General features: G+C 45.5%; 1 protein-coding gene across 1 annotated transcript in view; it reads right to left on the reverse strand.

Annotated features, from left to right (window-relative positions):
* Positions 1-221: 221 nt before the first annotated feature.
* DNAH9 (dynein axonemal heavy chain 9) overlaps positions 222-20,028 on the reverse strand; it is a 214,927-nt gene continuing 195,120 nt past the window's right edge. Inside the window, exons 65-69 of the mRNA XM_009280185.1 lie at positions 19,113-19,304; positions 18,167-18,337; positions 15,443-15,625; positions 6,265-6,654; positions 222-449 (exon numbers count right to left, since the gene is read on the reverse strand). Coding sequence (XP_009278460.1) covers positions 222-449; positions 6,265-6,654; positions 15,443-15,625; positions 18,167-18,337; positions 19,113-19,304 — 1,164 coding nt within the window. The remainder of the gene's footprint in view (positions 450-6,264; positions 6,655-15,442; positions 15,626-18,166; positions 18,338-19,112; positions 19,305-20,028) is intronic.

Here is a 20,028-nt window from a genome sequence, read left to right on the forward strand (position 1 = left end):
AGTGCAGCAGTGTAGGAATTACAGGACATTGATTTACAGCAGCCAAGAATCTGGTCCATGTGCCCCTCTGCAACTCTGTCGCTTCCTTGCAGGCTCTATTTAGGCTAAGTGCCCAGTACTCAGAGAGATGGAGCTTGGCTTCAATCTCCGGATATTATTTTTTTAATTGTCTGAGAAAGACATTGTTAGGCATTTGCAAATGAGGTGCTCTGCTACTGTGCCTAGATCTGTAGCAGCAATGCCACGCCAGCGAGCACCCACTTGGAAGGATTTTCTCTAGTTTTAAGGTTAAAAGTCCACACATAAGTTGGCCCTCTTTGGCGTGTTTTGTATACAGGACATGGGTACATATTACGGATATCTTGTTTGTCAGCAGGAATGGCTTTGATGAAAATGACAGGCATGGCCGGGGTTAGCTCCTTGAGCCTGGAATCTGTGATTATCCCAGTCTACAAAGGAAAGAAGACAAAGTCTTAGTTAGATTTCCAAGACATCCATCAGCTGTACCCCAATATGCATGATCCTCTGTAATGTTTATACAAGCCGGACTTATTGGGCAAGTGCAAGCATCTTCCCTGAGATCAAGGGCATGGATGAGTCTATTTGAGGTAAGGAGGGTCTGGATCAAACACCTCTCCTGTTTCATCAGAAGCTTCCCTCAAGTGTAGCTTTTTCCAAGGGTGGGTACAAATGCCTGCTCTCACCAGATGCCCAAACTCACACACACCTGAGCTGGACTTTGCAGGGGAACAATGTTCCTGGCTATGTCCAGCCACATCATCCTTGTGCTGCTCTTGTCAAGGTTTTGCCAGACCAGAACCACCTCGTGGGAAGTGCTGCTTGTTCTAGGACCAATTGTGGACACCTGAACAGGGCTCAGGATGGAGAACAACACTAGAAGCGTGGATTTAAAGAGAGGAGAAGAGTCTAAAGGGCACCAAGTAAGTCTGCCACCACACCACCAAAATTTGAGCATGACCTGGGATACACTTGACTGTGCAATTAATGCACTCAGTGTTTTGTGTGGCCCCAAAAGGCACCACAGGCTTGTTTCCACTCTCACAGGTGCTCACACCAACAAGGGGAATTCAGAAGGACTATTTCTGAGGGAATATTATCATTAAATAACAAGTCTACATTATCCTTTTCAAAGCAATGCTCTCGCTCAGCAGGTTGCCCGACCCAGGAGAAGGACAGTATGCTGTCAGGGCATGAAATCAATGGCTTGTTTCTCTTATTTGGGTCTCTCTGGCAACTTCTGTTTCTCTTTCTGACAATAAAATGCCCTACACATCAATCAATTTCCAGGAAAAACTGCAAAATTACTTAATGGAAGCTAAAGAGACCAAATGAAAATAAATACAGAAACAGAAATAAAACTTCTCAGTGCTAAAGAAACTGCCTCTCACTGCAGCTTAGCTTCACATATCATTATTATTTCAAATGCTCTTAGATCAGACTTGTGGGATGAGATTCAACCTCTCTAGTAGTTTATTTAGTTCTGCAAATGAGTGAAGAAAAATAAGCCCTCTTGCGACACACCTAGGTTTAATTGTACTAATGCCATCTGTTATACTAAGCTGTGATAAATCCAACTCCGATTTAGGATTTGATAGTTCCAACGTGCTGAACAAGCATTAAATAATTCTTACTATACCTTGCAAAGAAGCTATTTATCAAGCATTATTATGTGCTCTTTTTAAATCCACATCTTTCATTTCTAAGGCTGGAATTTGATCAGATCTCTTTTTTTACTGCTGACAATTTTTCAGATCAAATTTCCAAGATATATTCTACATATTTCTGGGTTAACAAAAGCTGAAATCTTCCTGAGGTATCTCTGTGGAACATATCATTGTGTTATGGCTGATTTGCATTTGCATTTTTTATCGCTCTCATCATCAGAAATTAATTCTACTCTGAAAGCAATTTTCCCTAACTACTGGCACAGAACACCTGGTAAAAAGCCACTGTTCTGTGCTCAGGGAGCTCAGGCCTCAGATCCTAAAAAAGTCTTCGCTTCTGCTTGTCCTGGCTTCTCAACAGGCAATTTGAAGAGTGGTCGTATTACACTGCCGCATGTCGATGGGTCCAAAGACACAAAACAGCTGTCACAAGCCAGGGATGCTAATAGATGGGCCCGAATACATACGCAGTAAGCCAATACCCCTTCCCACTCAACTGCATTTTGAGGTGTTACTAGCACAGACACACCTGCACCACAGCTAATTTAGGGTCAGTTGGCTTAAAGACCTTCAGCATGGCTTGACTGTCTTTCAGATAGAGTTGCTTCTGTTTGCAGGGAAGGGGAGTCTGGTGATCTGACCAGCAGTGTAACCAGCAGGGAACATCATTCCAAGGTGGTCCAGAGGTTGCTGGGGTTAGTGCCTTCAACTGGACGTGGGGAACAAGAAAAAGAGCCATCCATGGAGCACGCAGTGAAGAAGACCTAATGATGTGCTGTCCAGTAAAGCCAAATGAGAGACGATTTTTTATCGCTAAGTAGTTTAAGAGTTGAGATACAGATGGAAAAGGGTTTGTCAAGTTATTAATTTTTCAAAACAACCATAAATAAGAGACTGGCTGTTCACAGCACAATTTGCAAGTGTCCCCTTCATGGCTGCATTGTAAGTTTATCACTGGAGACCTCAGCTTGAGCCACATCCTCCTCTCGCTCTCATAGCTCACAAGTACATGGGCATTACTGACAGCTGGCATCTGAAGGAAAAGGTTTCATATGCTGTCCCAGCTCACCCCTCCAGGAAAAATTTCAATCATCTCTGATGCGTGAGGTTTGATGTACCTGGTGCCTCTGCAGAAGAACGTGGCAAGCTGTGATGTTTGGGACTGTAGCACCAGAACTGGGCTGTGCCAGGGCTGGGTTGCACACTGATGTTGTTTTCATCTGCATCAGCTGCTGGGAGCATCTCAGGTAAAAATGAGCGGTGTGCAACTGTTCCCAAAGATATTGAGCTACTTGAACCGTCAAATAAATGTGACTGTTCCTTGCCACACAGATCTGCCCTTGTAAGCCTCTCTACTGGTTTAAGACTGGTGCTTTACATAGGACTAGCTTTAAAAAGTACACAGAAACCGTAGCTGGTGTAGCTTGAAGGAGGCACGATACCCTCAGTGTTAAGCCACTGCTCAGCACGCTGTGCACTGACTCTGCACCTCTTCCAAGGACAAGGTGCTGTGCTGTCTGCACCTGGCAAAGCTTTGTGTGGCACATGTGGCGCAAAACCCACCTCTGCCCTTGTCCTATCCTGCTCCAGTACCCTTGGTGAGTAGCAGGGCACATACTTGGCATCAAACTCTCCATTGCTGGGAGCAAGAAAGCCAGGAATCAGTCAGAAATCTCCCATGGCTTGAGATAAAATGTCTCATAGTGTCACAAGTCAAACTATCTCTCACTGAGTCCCACTGACTTTAACAGTGCTACAGCAACAGATCATTTGGACCCAAAATAACCTGCTTCATTCCATTTCATCTAATAGCTGCCTGCTGGAATGTTTTATAAATTTAAAACACCCAAGGGCAAACATAAATGTTTAAATAAATAGAAAAATCTGAGTAACAGAACATAGAGGGACTTTTTCCTTTTTTGGAGGCACAATCTAAATATGGATTATTCTTTTAAAAGTGAAGGTATCTAAATATGAAATATTCTTTTAAAAGTGAAGGTGTTCCCCAGAGGAGTTCTTCTAAACATGACCTGCCATTCTTATCAGAGGATTAATTTGGAAGGAGTATACAACCCAAAAGAACTCGGCACCTGTTTTAAAAATGCTGCATCCATTAATATATACTGGTACTCACTGGATTACAGGTAAAATGAATAGTTCCACTGGGTGGAAATGATATTTCAGTGTGAGCAGCAACATATGAAAATATTATTTTCCTTTCTGAAATAAATTGAAGCATGATACCCAGAGATTATGAATGGTTCTATAAATGTAATTGCTCAGTATCTTTCAATCATAAGGAAAATGTAACCAGAAAAACACATTTACTAAAGTCTGGATGGTCTCTGAAGACAAGCCTCATTGCTGAATGCAATCACCCATACAAGTTATTGGAGGCAGGCAGAGGGGAGAAGCCATGTGTTTCCCAAAAGATTTCTGACTTTGCACCACCAAAACTTCTCATTCTTCACTTCCATTGCCACTTGGGGATGGGTAAAACCTAGGCAGAACTCAGCCATTTTGACCATTATATTTTCTAGTAATGGTAGTGATGATGGTAAAGGAAAACATAACAGCAGTCACTGGAATCTGTTTTTAATGGAGTATTCCATATGCAAGACCAGGATTTTTTTTAAACTTTCTCTGTACTGTTGTGTCCAGCTGATTTGTATCAGCTTAAAATGTCAGGTTTTGAGGGCAACTGAAATCCAGTGCTCCCTGTAGTAAGGGGTTGTAATCTCCAAGAATTGCAAGGGGTTTTGTATAGCAGCCACACCAAAGGCTTAGACAAGGGAATAGGCAGGGAACTGTAGGACCAGGGCTTGGGAAAAGGACTGGGCTGCTCTCTGTTCTGCTACTGTGACTTCTGCTATTAGCAGAGCCAAAACCAGCGAGGCAGGAGATCTGACCTTATATCCACGTGAGATCTTTACTGCAACCTTCTGACAGAGCCTTTGCCAATGTTCCTGACTGCCTGTGGCTTTCCAGACCCAATGCACACATCAACCCTTTTCCAGAGAGAAAATGGAGCCTTGACCTTCCCAAGGATTTGTGATAAAATGCACATCAGATGGATGCCATCAGTCCGTGAATTCAAAGCTTTGCCTACTTTCCTATCCTTTATGGAAAACTATTTCAGAGAGGGAGCAGAAAAATAAGCGGAGAGTATTACATCCGAATTGCAAGGTCAGGCTGGGATATGGTATAAAACAGGCATGGCCTCTCTCCTCAGCATCCTACCACCAAGCCCCACAACAGGTAAAGGAGGATCTTCAAGGTTAAGACTCTAAAGAGCTGCCTCTGAAATAAAAGTCTCTTCCTGTGAGAGGGTAAACTTGACACAGATAAGTAAGTTCTGGGTGACCCACTTTGATCAGCCTTCACTCTCTCACAGATCACTGGCAGCAGGAGCATCGCACTGGCTGCCCAGAGTAAGAGCTGAATGAATCACTGCCGTTTAATTCTCACACGCAGCACAAATTGGGAGTCATGGTACCACAGGCCAGGCAACTCGGAGGAGCAAGCCCAGTGGGGATTTGTCAGCCTAATGGCTCTTGCTCCGCAGACTGCACTCCTAACAGCTGACAACTGTCAGAAGGAATGACGGGGACAATTGTGCTCTTCTGGGATGCTGCTTTGAGAGGTGCACTGCAAGAGGAGTGCTGAGAGCTACACAGGCAGGAAATAGCAAGTGTACACATTCCCCTTCAGCTGCCCGGTTGGAGGGTATGGTTCTCACCTTGGTTGCCCTGAGGCTGACTGTGCTACAAGTGAAAGGTATTGGGCCACATCCAGAAGGGGAAAGAAGAAGAGCAAGGGCCACCTACACTGTTTGTTTGTCCAGGATCAGCCTACCTCCCCATGGTGAGTCATCAGCCTGAGTCTGTGTTGACCATACAGGTTAGACTTTCGTGTAAGCTGTATTTGCCACCCTAAAAGGATGGCTAAAGGTTCTGATTAAATTTTGGCCACAAGTTCTATCTATGCAGATGACATCCTGCAGCACCCAACAGTGGAAGGACAGTGGTCTGGATTTGGCACATCCCAGCCATTCAGCTCTGGGGACGTGTAGGAAATCAGAGTCCTCTCCTTTCTCCTCACTGCTGCTAAACAACTGACAGAGTAATGACAATGTAAAGGTCTGCCATGGCACTTTTGGAGGCAGCAGCGAAATCACAACCATGCGAAGATGCAGGGACAATACAGCTCTGAGGGGACCTCCTGTTTTTTATCTGTAGTAACATCATGAGTACCAACCACAGTTTAGTCAATGTACACTGAGGTTGAGATTCACCTTGTAAACGATGTATCAGTCCAAGTTGGCCACCCTGAACTCCCTCCACAGCCATGAAACAGACAACTCCAAAGGGTGATTCATCTGACCACCTTGGACACCCACTCGAGGCTGCAGAGGAGAGGCCTATCTTTCACATCTTCCCCATTTCTGAAGAGGCAGCTCAAATGACTATTTTAGATGAACGCCCGTCTGGGCTGAGAAGTTCCCCAAGGTACAGTACCAAGAAATCAGGGCATAACATCCATGGTTTCTGTCTCAATACAAAAGCCTTGGTGAGCTCACCTGTGCATCCCAGCGCGCACCCTCCATGAACAAACCGTGGACATACGCCCCTTCCCGAGGAGGACTGGCAAAATCTTCTCTGTTCTTTTTTGTCACATCGCACTGCAAGGTCATCTTGTCCAAAGGCCACTCGTTCTTTCGGGCTGTGGACTGCATGATGGCTGTCAGGAAGGACTGGGGATTGAAGAATCCAGCAAGCCACACTGCGGAGGGTAAGGAAAAGTCTCCTGTCCAGGCCTCCAGCTCCTTGATACGAGTGAGGAGGTCAGCAAACCATGTGCCCAGGCTGGCTGTGGAAGGATAAGCCCTCTTTATCCAGGACTCGGGCACGGCGTCCAAGAAGAGGGCATTCTGCAAGTTCTCCATGTCACTTGTCATGGTCAGTTCTCCCTAAGTGAGAAAGGGTATAATTAGCACTGATAACTGTTTAACCTGAACAAAGCCTGCTTGAAAGCAGAGGCTGAGCTAGGAAGTGTGGAAGAGCACGCCACCCTACACAGTCACAAGTGTTCATATGCTGTGAATTTCTTCATGAGTTTGGGTTTTTATGAACACCTTCTATTGCATATTCCTGCACCTTCCCTACTGTAAAAATACTACTTGGAGGAAAAGATATGTAACAGAGTGACAGCGAGCATGGTTGTCCCTCAGTTGTCCCAGTGTTGTTTCTGTTTTCTCTCATTGCCTGAAGATCTTTACAGGGCAGATTTTCAGAGGTGCAAAGCTGTTCTCACTCACGCTGCCAGGGCAGGATACTGGAGTCGCTGATGATCTACTCCAAAACTGTCCAAATGTTTGTTACGTCAAGTCCTATCCCGCTCCTCTCCTCCACTTCCCCTCACTCCCCTCATCTTTTATTACTTTGAAGTGCAAGTCTTTCTTTTTGACTTCACATGTTGTCTGCAAATGTAATCACAGTTTCTTTCACAGCAGGGAAACACAGAACAAATTAAGATATGATTCAGCCAAGTGAGAGATAGAGAGAGGTTTGGCTTTTCCTTTATCCAGCAATTAATTATTTTTAAAGCTTTTAGAAACCTGTATCAGTTTTGCCCAGGCAGGAGAAGAGCTGGAACATCACTGCATGGCCAAAAAGTGCTTCTGCACAGCGATAACAGCGTCCCTCTCGAACCTCTGGTACTCTGCAGAGAGTCCCCAGTGTCTGCTAGTCTAAAATTAAGAAAATTCCTGCTGCATCCAGCCGAAATTACATTAAATCTAAGCAAGAGATGCCTGGATGGTACCAATGCTGAAAGGACAGCTAAGAGAAGCCATTAAGAGATGCAGCAGTTTGTGCAGCAGGTTGCACACAAACACAGACAGGGCTCACAAGCTCTGCTCAGGGCAGCGTACACTTGGTCGGCAATGGTGGTGACATGCCACGGGGCATTCTCCCTGGCACCACCTGGAGCAACTGTCCCTGGCACAGCAGAGGTCTCAGCTCGGACCAAGCTCCTGATGGAGGCTGCAGTTCATCATGTCTGCGACTGCAGGCAGTGCCTGGAGCCTCTCACTGAGCGTGGGGCTGGGAGACTGTCTCCTTGCCTGTAGATGTGCATTGGTGGAGGACCTGTGCCACCAAGTAAAGGATCTGCAGGAGGAGGACAGCAAACTGTTTAACATCAGAGATGATGAGAAAAAGACCAACTGGATCTTCTCTGAAACCCTGCAGATGCAAGAGGAGCGTCAGCTCCCAACAGTATCAAAGGAAGGCAGGCAGAGTCTGTGCCTATCTGCTTGGGAAAGGGAGACTTCCGTGATGGCGAAGGCTGGAAGCTTGTGACTACCAGCAACAGGAGCAAGGCTTCAGTTCCCCCTGCAGATCTGCAGCTACAGAATAGGTTCAGTGCCCAGGTAGGAGACAAGGGGTTGGGAACTCTGTCCATCAGAGCATCTATGCTGATGGAGGCTGAGCCATGCAGCAGCACAGGAGAGATCAGTGAGTGACAGTAGTAGGTGACTCCCTGCTGCAGAGGACAGACACCCCCATCTGCCAACCTGTGTTGCTGTCTGGGGACATTTACTGCATGCTGAGAGCTTGGATCCAGGACACTGTGGAAAGACTGCTGAGGTTTGTCCAGCCTTCAGACTATTACCCCTTTACACTCTTCCACAGGGCCACCAATGATACCCGAAGATGGGTATGCTGCCATTCAGAGGGACCTGGACAGGCTGGAGAATTGAGCTGAGAGGAACCTCATGAAGTACAACAGAGGGAAATGCTGAGTCTTGCACCTGCAGAAGAATAACCCCATGCACCAGTACATGCTGGGGACCCACTGCCTGGAAAGAAGTTGCAGGAAAGGACCTGGGAGTGCTGGTAGACAACAAGCTGACCATGAGTCAGCAATGTGCCCCTGCAGCAAAGAAGGCTACCAGCATCCTGGGCTGCATTAGGAGGAACGTTCCCAGCAGGTTAATGGCAGCACTCTGCTCAGCATTGGTGAGGCCACATCTGGCAAGCTGGGTCCAGTGCTGGGATTGTTCAGCCTCAAGAAGAGATGCCTCAGGGAGGATCTTTTAAATATCTATAAATATCTGATGGTAGGAAGTAAAGAAGATGGAGCCAGACTCTTCTCAGTGGTGTCCAGTGACAGGACAAGAGGCAATGGGAACAACTTAAAAACCAGAACATTCCATTGACACACAAGTACAAACTTTTTTCCTGTGAGGGTGGTTGAACACTGGAACAGGTTACCCAGAGAGGCTGTGAAGTCTCTATCTTTGGAAATTTTCAAAACCCAGCAGGGCGCGGTCCTGGGCAACCTGCTCTACCTGACCCTGCTTTGAGCACAGGGTTGGACTAGATGATCTCCAGAACAACTAATCTGTGATTCTGTGATACTCAAGCCAAGCAGTCTGCTAAGACAAAAACTTGCAAATGCAGGCTCAGCTTCTACAGGTACGTAATGCCCTTCACAATTAAATCTTTGCATGCCCCATGCTGAGCTAGAGGGGTACAACACACTATAGCAGTTTGGAGACTTGTAGTTAATGTTGATCACTGGTTTCCATTACAAATACTTACATTTGTCCCCTTATAATTTTGCCAAAATTTATCTGACTTACAATTTCTCTTTGCCTCAGGCTGAGTGTTTTTGGAAAGATTAACTGAAATCAGTTGAGCTGTTCCTGAGAATGAGGGTGAGGGAATTGGGTCAGTCTATTCACATTAAAAAATTCCAACTGTTCTTTCAGAGGACTTCAGTGCCTCCAGCCATGAGGTCAGCAGAGGTGCCCTTTACTGGGGTCACAAAAATCTATGAAGCTTTAGCAAAAGTTGAAATCCACTTAAAGCAACCCCAACACATGTTTAGCAATGCTTGTCAGAGTCCAGCAGCTAAAAATCTTTGCAGTTTATTCCTATGCTGACCATGCCCTGCAGATCACACTGACAAGCTACGGTAGGACAAGAGCACAGCTAGACACCCAGCCAGACCATGGGAGAGCAGTAATGAGTGCCCTTGTTGATGGCCCGTGCTGCACCTGGCACTAACAAGTGGAAGCAGGGACAGTGCTGAGTGATCAAGACTTAGGGCAAACAAGCATGCCGGCGCTCTTGGGTTAGCAAGCATTTTCTCAAAGGAAGTACACTGCAAAGAGACCAGAGACTCCCAAGCTTGGAAGACGACCTGTCATCAGAACAGGAATCCTCTGAGGTAACCACGCTGTTGCAAATGCAACACCCAGAGCTGCTGGATGACAGGTAAAACAAAAGGCTTGAATGCACGTCTACCCCACACACTGTGTCTTATCAAAGGGAGGAAGGGTGTCAGCTGAATTCAGGCACTGGAAATGTACACGCTAGCACTTCTGGCTTTTTAGCAACACTCATCTTTTTTTTTCCCCCTTCCCCCCCCCCCCCCCCCCTCTCCCTCCTCCTCCAGATAAAAATTTAAAAAGTTTCTAAACATCCCACAATAAATTCATTTTTTCTGGCAATAAGCAAGGGCAGTACTTCAAGGGGATGTGTCTCCCCAGCACCCACCACTTCAAATCAGAGCTGAGAGCACTTTTGTACTGCCCCCATGCCTGGAAACCACCGCAGCCCTGGGATCCCCATTCAGAGTTGCCCCCCAGAGATCTGTGGTTTCCCATATAGAAATCCCCTCCCAGGGAAATGTTCATCTCTCAACAGGATGGGCTGGTACAAGGCATTATTAAACCTCTTCTCCAAAGATGACTTGTTAAAAGTAGTAAGATTTTAAAAGGCAGCAAGCATCTGAACCTGCTGGGTTTCCCCATGGAGAACAGATTTCTGGTGGACAGAGAAAATCTTGTGTAAAAAGGTTTTAAGATTTATTATTTTTTTTTAACACTCTTGAAGCTAAAAGCAACAAATAGGTTTAAATGAAAAGGTGGAAGCAGGACTATTTGCAATTAGTCTTAAAACATGAGGAACAACTGTAACCACCTTTCAAAATATACATCACCTTCTGTCATTTCATGTGAGCAGAGACCAGGTAAGTCTCTGCCAGTAAATCATCTCATTATTTCTATTCAATGATTTTACATTTGTAGGGAATCTCAAAATGATGGGTTACCTGGTAGAAGGTCTTTAAAGTCCTGGGTAAGTCCAAGCACAAGGGTCAAACACAAATTAACGATTTCTCGTTTTGGTATTTGCCATGAAGTGACAAAGGGATACAAAGGCAGCGCATGCCCTGTGCGTTTCCTCTTAGGCACCTGAGATGTTTCACTTTATCTATAACACACTTTAAGACAATTTACTGACCCACAATTAAAGCTCACACAACAGAAGCATGGGCATGGCTAATCAGAGGATCTGGTAATGAGCTTTACAAGGCTGTCAATATGATTTGACCTCATCAGGGGGCAGCTGCCATGTTTTTTTTATTTAATAACTTCTGTTGGCACATGACATCTGAAGTATCACTGTGGTTCCTTCTTCATTCATTATCACATGGGTGATCATCTGCCATCCCAGGAGACTTAGACCCTGAGAGGACCTATTCAATAGGCTGGTCTCTGGCTAAAGCCATGGCAAGACCATGCAGGAAGAAAAAAAGTCTGAGGGGAAAAGTACTGCACTGGTCACAGCAGGACACTGAGAATCACAGGGCCTTCTAATAGTGACAGTCAGAAGTATTTTGCGCTCCTGGAAAGGTTTTAAAGCGAGTAAAAATATTGCGAAATGCGTGCAAGCAGTCGAATTGATTTAAAGACATAACCCTCATGATCATATGTCCTGTCTAGTTTTACTTTCAGGAAACAAATGAATTAGCAAATGTAATTCTCAGGAAGGTTTAAGAAAAGCAATTTTTAAAGCCTGCACACTCAAGCATACTTGCTGGAATCTCCTGTGAGGGTTCAAAGCATCTATAGCAGCTATCTCATATAGTTGTCCAAACACAATTATGCGTAAATTTGCATTTCAGATGCTGAATACTAAAGTGCATCCAGAATGATACAAGTTACTTCTTTTTTTTTTTCCAAAATTCTGGGACTAATTTTCACTAAAGACACCCTTGAAGGAAACCCTAATCAGCCTGCAGACACTTCCTCAAGATGAGCAGACTATTGTCACAAATTCTTTTCTCAGTTAAGGTTATTTTCACTTGATACAGTGAAATACCCAGCTAGCCTTACAAAATTTGGTCTTACTTTATCCTTTCATAATATGTATTATCCTCATTTTGGAGGCTTATTGTTCACTGAAATAGAAAAATAGAAATAGAAAAAATAGAAATAGAAATAGAAAATCTTCTTGCAAAAATTACACTGGGTACAACATTAACATGCAAGTGTTTCAGCCCAGCCTCTGGTCTCACCGAAGTCGTCCAGAACAAAGGACTTTGAAATGCAACATGCCAGTTATTTTTGATGGCTACCAGTCTATTGCAGTTTCTCTTCTTCTTAATGGGATGTCTCCTATTTTTAGACCAAACAATCACTTTCCGCTACACAGACACAATGAATTATTCAAAAATACAAATTAGACATGACATTTCTAAATTGCCTTCTTTTAGCAGATAGTCAGTTAAAAACAATAAGACTTGCTTCCTCTGTGTTTTATTTATTCTCTTCTGAGATCTGTGGTTCCTCTTATGTAAACTCTCCTCCTCTGAGTGCTGTCAGTAAAGATCCCCAATTCCAGAGATTAACGTGCATTAACAACTCTCATAGGAGCTGCTCTCAGAAGGAACAATTAAAGAATTATTTCTCTCCCAAACTGAGTGTGAGACCTAGCTGTCAAGTCAGGACAGCAGCACTGCCTACAGAAAGAGCCAACTGCAGGGCCAAGCATCCCCTGGCTGCTATGCGGTACCCAAGGCACGGGAAGGGCCCACTGGGGGATGCTGGGCAGCGGTGTGGGTCATGCACGATGTCTAACTCAGCTCTGCAGGGACCCACATGCAATCTTTGCTTGCACGCATAGAAGAATTGGTGGTATCTCAGATCCTTCAAACTTTTCTCTTCAGCATACACAAGACGAAGAAATGCTAACACAAATAGATACTGCTACTCATCTGCTCTTCAGTAGTCCTTAAGTCCTGGCCCTGTGGTGCCTCTGAATCACACCGTAGGTACTGAGGCTGTTGGGACCAACCTATGTAGTCATTAGAGGTGCCTTTTCTGAGGGTACCATCTCACTTCCCTGCTATGATTTGTGGCAGGGATTTGGGGAGAAATTTGCACCCTCCGTTATTGCCTGATTTCTGTGGTTTATTTTGTCTGCGGTTTATTTAAGCCCATGCATCCACTCATTCCCCCTACCAATGTTAAACAGCTTATTCTCCACATTAAATCTAATTGCTACACGTTGTCCCAGTTCCAATTATATCTTGTTTGGTCCCCCAGGATTGAAACATCAAATCATTTCTGTTTACCTGTCTCAGGAAACAGAATTTTCAATTCCACTGCCTTATGCTAGAAAATAAAGGAAATCTGTTTATAATAATTGAGTACATAAATACCAGCCTATCTTAAAATGGATTGTACATACTGGGCCACCATGGAGCATATATGATATGTCTCTCTCTTTAATCAAGACAATAAGCATCAGGAGCGAACACAATGCAGAAATGTCTGAGGTAGCATGGACCCAAGCTGCTGGGTTCACAGCAGCGCAGCTGCACAACACAGCTGGGATTTACAAGCAGCCTAGTCCTATCCCTGCAGAGCTGCAGCTACCTAAAATCCCAGAGCCAACCCTAGCACCTCTGCGTGCATGCTGCAGATATGTCCTTTGAAGATCTCTCTTCAAAGCTGCCCTCAGGAGAGAGTTGTGATTGTCATTCAGTCTCAAGACAGGTCCTCCTTGCTCACCTGTCAGCTCTTTCTACTAATGGGGTCATACAAAGTAGTTGCAGTTCCTTCAAGTGCAATGGTTCCCATGCTATTGAAAGTATTTTTGCAAGCTGAGTGTTTTGGCGAAATGGGATGACAACCTGTCATTCAGGAAATGATGGAATAGGGAATGCCCAGTGACTGATGTCCTTAATTGCTGCCTTACACCATGAAATCATCCAGGGAGCAACTTTGTGTCGATGGTGCAGGGAAGGCATCGTGGTAACGTTGAAGCCACCAGCTTTGTGCTGCAAGCTCCAGGCAGCATTCCTCCGCTACACTTTGGCCTTTCCAAGGGATGTACAGCATTCGGCTATGGTGAAGAGTCTTTTCGGATGACAAGGTGAAGGGGAAGTGTTGCTACAGGGCACCAGGGCTGGCTAGGCAGGTCCTCACTCACTTGCAGTGCAGTCTGATCTATGCTGGTTTATCCCCTAATGGGCAGTCAGTAACTTTTTATATTTTGTCCTACCAACTGCCTAGGAGGGGATTCAGCAGATGACTTCCCCTACCAGTGGATGCAGCCTCAAAGCACAGCCCTCCTGCACATCCTGCTGAACCCAGAAATTTGCATCCTACCTGGTGTGTCCTGCCAGCCCCAGAGCTCCTCACTGTTCTCCATAAGCAATGGCCAAAGCCACCACCCAGAGGGACACAGACATCACCTTCCTAGAGCAAAGTCTAGTTTCTTACCAGGGTGGAGAAGCAACTGTGGGTGGAGCAATCGTGGATGAGGGAAAGGCTGTGGATGTGGTCTACCTGGACTTCAGCAAGGCCTTTGACACTGTCTCCCACAGCATTCTCCTAGAGAAGCTGGCGGCTCACGGCTTAGACAGGTGGACTCTGCGCTGGGTCAAAAACTGGCTGGATGGCCGGGCCCAGAGAGTTGTGGTGAATGGAGTTAAGGTGAAGGGGAAGTGTTGCTACAGGGCACCAGGGCTGGCTAGGCAGGTCCTCACTCACTTGCAGTGCAGTCTGATCTATGCTGGTTTATCCCCTAATGGGCAGTCAGTAACTTTTTATATTTTGTCCTACCAACTGCCTAGGAGGGGATTCAGCAGATGACTTCCCCTACCAGTGGATGCAGCCTCAAAGCACAGCCCTCCTGCACATCCTGCTGAACCCAGAAATTTGCATCCTGCCTGGTGTGTCCTGCCAGCCCCAGAGCTCCTCACTGTTCTCCATAAGCAATGGCCAAAGCCACCACCCAGAGGGACACAGACATCACCTTCCTCTAGAGCAAACTAGTTTCTTACCAGGGTGGAGAAGCAACTGTGGGTGGAGCAATCATGGACAGTATCTCCATAGGAAGGTCTGCTCCTGACCCTCCTCCATTAGCGAATGACTCATACCCAGCAAGGAGAGTTGTATCTCTTCCAAAACTCTTGAGTTTTTAGGCTTTTTCTCTTATAGCTCTGGACATTTTGTGTCCTTACACATGACCAATCTTTCCTTTGATTTCAGCTCAGCTTGTGCCTTTAATGACACTTTGTTACAAGTTCCCCCCAGTAACTGGGCATTTTGTGAAAAGGTGTGATTTTTTGGCTCACCTTTAAATAGGCCACGTCTCAATTTCTGAGTGACCTATTGTTGCTGTGCTACAATATCAAGTGGACTGAAGTGCTTGGTCTCTGTTCCCAAAAGCAGTCATTGCTGTGTGTATCTTTAACCTCTCCCAGTGCTTGCGCTCATGGCCTGTGGACAATGTGCCATTTGAAATCCATCTGTGAACCCTTCCCCATGGAGTCAAGTTGGTTTTGCAGCCAGCAGTGCTGTATACAGAGTGTAACCCCTTTTATTCCCTGAGCACCTTTTCCATTCATCAAGATTTTATAAGGCTGCAGTCGCAAGCATCCAGAGCTCCTACCTTCAGCCCCAGATCCAGTTCCTTGAGAGAGCGCTTTATTTCACCAGTGAGGATGTTCATGCGCTCACATTCCTGGAAGGCAACCACAACGTACGGCGTCCTGTCCTCCACCTTTGCCATCAGTTCTGCAATGTTAAACTCATCCATCAATTTCTCTAGCATCTCTTCCAGAAGAGCTTTCACCTGTGTGCCAAAGGGAAAAGAGAGAGGGATGTTAGTGAATGACCCACTGGGCTTCCTCAGCTGACAGCTGCCTGATCACAGGATGAAAACTCCATCCGCCAGTTAGTGTCTCCGAAAACAATCAGTGTCAGCTGCGGTGGGCATGGCACCTTTCAAAGAGCTTGCCCCATCCTATTAAAATTCAAATGCTTACAAAAGTTAATGTCAGATGAGACGCTTTCAAAATGACGGTTTAAAAATGTCACCGTGACATGTAGCAGTTTCCTTTCTTCTTGGATCTTAAGCCTGTATTCTTACTTCTCCTAAGGTCAGGTTTGATGCAAGAAGACGGATGGGGCTATAGCCTCAGCTGAGCCTCAGGACAGCAGAGCTTATGAGCTGTTTTTCTGTGGTATATTGATAGAGGAAGATGATTGTATAAAATTGAATTTTAAGCTGAATTTGGCATTCTGAACTAATAGAGCCGTGGAAGAAAAGCATAATGAAACAAAATTATTTTCTAGTCAATATTACAGCTTCATTTGGAAACAGTGCTTTATACCTCTAAATACTAACCAGGGAAAGCGTCAATGCAACAGGAAGTTTTTAGTGTCTAAAAAATAAATAAAACAGACAAAAACTTTTCTGATTGACAATGAGGCATGAAGACCCTAATCTTCATGGGATCAGCTGTACCTCTCAGGTTAGAGACTGTTAGGCAACTTGGTATGAAAGTCTCTCACTCAATGCTTTGCTTTACTTCTGTGCTGGAACCTGAGCTAGACTTCTGCTTTTTGGGGATTTTTCAGGACCACATAACGCACAGTTACAATTCTGGGGTCTGATGTGCAAAACCTGGCGTGCAGGTGCCAGTGACAGCTGCCAGCTAGTGACAGAGGGCAGAGCAGGGTAGTTTTATTGCCATGCCCACCAACATTCATATTTTGGACTCTGTACTCCAATTTCCTCCCATTGCTGCTCTTCCAAACCCTCCACATTCATGTCAGGCATTATGAAGAGGTGATGATGTGTAGGCTGTTATTGCAACCAGCTAGGTGGCTAAAGTTAAAGCTCAGCTGGAAAAGCTCTTCAGCTGCACCTCAGGTGCAGTACAGAAATATCCTCCAATTTGAAATTCCCCTGCAAATCCCTTTGGCTCTGATTTTTTCACAACAATTACAGCTCATTTTCTGTAATGTGGCCCTAGAAACCCGTGGGAATAACTGGACTTGTCAGAGCCTTGGGAAAATGACAGGCTCGCGGTTTCCCTGCAAACTCCCTAAAACCATCTCAGCCAAACCAGGGGCCAGAAATCCTCCAATGGAGGAGCTAAGAGGTAGCTCTTAACTCACTCTCATTCAAGAACCAAGTGAAAGGGATGCAGCCAGTGCCAGTTATAGCTCAGATAATGAGAGAGATCACCTCCAGAAAATTAGCTATGGGAGCATCCCCCCAGGCACCACGCAGTGCAGTGGGGCCACACTCAGGTTGCTTTCAGGTAGCTTTTCTTCTCAGAGAGATCATGAAAGCCGTGAGGACTTCCGTGCTCCTGTGACAGTCTTCTTGACTGTCACCAGGAGTTTGCAGGGTAGCCATGCCCTGTGATGCCACTGCTGGATCACTCACTGATAATTTTGCTTCTCCGGCCAAGAAGTTTAATTGTATTTCAATAGCAAAAGGACTGGGAGGGGAGAAGAGGTAGTCACATTTGCTATCTTTGAGCATCTCCTTTGGCTTTGCTACCTCTGGATTATTCCCCTCACCTCAAATTCCAGTATGAACTGAAAAGTGAACATGCCCAGCACTTCCAAGGGCCCCTTAGGCAAAGGCAGTAAGTTCCCCAGCTCCACACCAAGCCAAAGGAAGCATGTGTGAAACCACAAACTTCATATAAGATTTCTATTAACCATTCATTAATTTGCAAAGCCTGAAACACAGAGCTGGGACCTTAAGACTGCAGAAATAAAAAAACTGAGTGAGTGTTGGCTGGTTTCAGATCCTGTTATGCTTGGGCCAGATTTTAACGAGCTGTGAGTTTTGAGAGGAAGGGCTGAGATCAGCCCGGTACATAGGCATAGCGAAGGAGTTCAGCTGGAAATAAGGAATTACAAGGCCCCTGAGAGCTTGGGAGCTGGGTGGGACCTGGTGGCAGCAGTAAGAGGTGGGCTGAGCTCTGGGTGGTACATTGTACCTGGCAGACGGTGCACTCAGGGAGCCCATTGGTATGCCAGTCACAGCATGGTGCACAGGGACCAGTGCCTCAGAGACAGTGGAGGCCACAGAAGGTTTATTTGCAACGTCTTCACAGGGTGATAATGAAGGTATTGCAGTTCAGGGGGTAATTAAAAGCCACTGCCCTATTACTGACAATACTCCAGTTACATCCCACCATGGTGATATTCTGCATAATATGAGGCTAGTGGTTTTAGACACTCGGTTTGTATCCAGCAAAGGCAGATCACATTATAATAAGCAGTTGTGAGACAAACCTGAGCTAGGCAGGACTACTTATGAATGAGACAGGTATCAAAATTCAACAGCTCCTTCCTCTACCCCTCTCACCGTTTCTTCCCTGGTCACCACTCCTCCTTCACCCATGCTGGTGTCCCGGGGCTGCAACTCCAACACGATGCGGAAGAGCTTCTCTGAGGTCTGGGTAAGGAAGCCAATCTCAGCATTGGGATGGAGGCCATACAGATAAGGAGACTCCGGAGGCAAGGCATCATCTATGTACTGTACAGAGAAATTCAGGTTCAGGTTAGATACAGAGTCCAGGGCACTTTGCCTGCAGAGTTCATGGTGCTGGAATTATCACCCACCCGAGTAAGTAAGCCCAAGCTGATATAACTCTGCTTGTGGCTGAAACACCAGCGAACTGATGGGAGAAAGGAGTGTACAATTGTTTACAGAACTGCTTCTACTCCTGCTGTGAAAATTTAGTAATTGCTGAAGTTTGGCTTGGCTACATAGCTCAGGCCTGGACTTTCTCTAGCAATTATCCGCTGTGCATTTCAGCATCAATATCCTGAAATCTCTTGGGGGAATTTAGCTTCCAGTAGTTAAGTTTTATGAACAAAAACAGCTTAATATGCCTATCTCTGCTATCACATTTGTATACAAAGAACAGATGAGATCAGTAAGTAGAGCAACAAGACCCTTCAGTGTTTCTCATCAAAACTGATGATAAAAGGAGCTTGAAAGGGCCATTTTAGCAAACAGTATGTGGATGTAATTTTCCAGGAGCCCTGTTCAAGTCTCAAGAACCAATACAGTTGTTCTATTCATGCATGAACAGAATGAGCCCATGATGAAGTAGTAAATTACCATTAGACTTGGTTCATCCAAGGGAATGCTGAAATGTCTACAGAAACAGAACATAATGGGAAATAACAGGAGGTGTGTTGAAACACTGCGGTCCTATTCACTGCCTCCTAAACCAGATTATAGGGCAGTTATGGAAGACATTACATTTATGTGTATAAATAATGCCAGAAAACAAAGAGCTTACCTGATGATAGCCATTATAGTCCATGTTCCCTGGGAGGGGAAATCCTGGAGCAAGGAGGAGTTCTCCCTCCAGCATTTCTGGCTTAATAAATTCTTCCAAATAGGTTTTGCAAAGCCGCCTGTCCCAGTCATCTGTAATGTGACCTCCGTACATAATCTCACCAAAGAGGTAGCGTAAATCATCATATGGGACCTGAAGAATGAACCAGGAGGGCATGAAGGAGTTCAGGCAGCCAGAGCTCCACCAGCCATGTCGCTGAGCTGCAGGCTACAACACTAAGCACTGATCTGCACAGTGACTGCTTTCACTTCACTATTTCAGTTTTCTAAGTAAACAAACATTAGGTAGTAGTTAAATCCTGCCCAAAGAAAACTGGATCACAGCATAGATTTCGTGCAGTTTCCCACTGAAATGGAAATTTATTCTAAGCTCTGTTAAACCAAGACCACTATGTGTTTTCAATTATTAAAGACCACAGGCACTATTTGTTATGATTTGTAGGCTGCTACAGATGTGAGTGGCGCGGAAGTTTCCCATCTCACCACAAACGTATACTGAACTGTGAAGTTATAAAACCAAAGATACCAAGGAAATGGCATTTAAGGAGACTTCACAGGAGTTTCAGCACAAGCCAGTCTACCTGGCTTGTCCTGTCCAACCTGGACAAGCTCGAGGAGTGGGTCTGTGTGAACCTCATGAAGTTCAACAAGGCCAAGTGCAAGGTCCTGCACCTGGGTCAGGGCAACCCCCAGTAACAATACAGGCTGGGGGATAGAGGGATTGAGAACAGCCCTGCCGAGAAGGACTTGGGGGTACTGATGGATGAAAAGCTGGACATGAGATGACAATGTGTGCTCACAGCCCAGAAGGCCAACCGTAACCTGGGTTGCATCAAAAGAAGCGTGGCCAGCAGGTC

The sequence above is a fragment of the Aptenodytes forsteri genome, unplaced genomic scaffold (assembly GCF_000699145.1).
Source record: "Aptenodytes forsteri isolate BGI_AS27 unplaced genomic scaffold, ASM69914v1 Scaffold707, whole genome shotgun sequence".
NCBI classification, from domain to species: domain Eukaryota; kingdom Metazoa; phylum Chordata; class Aves; order Sphenisciformes; family Spheniscidae; genus Aptenodytes; species Aptenodytes forsteri.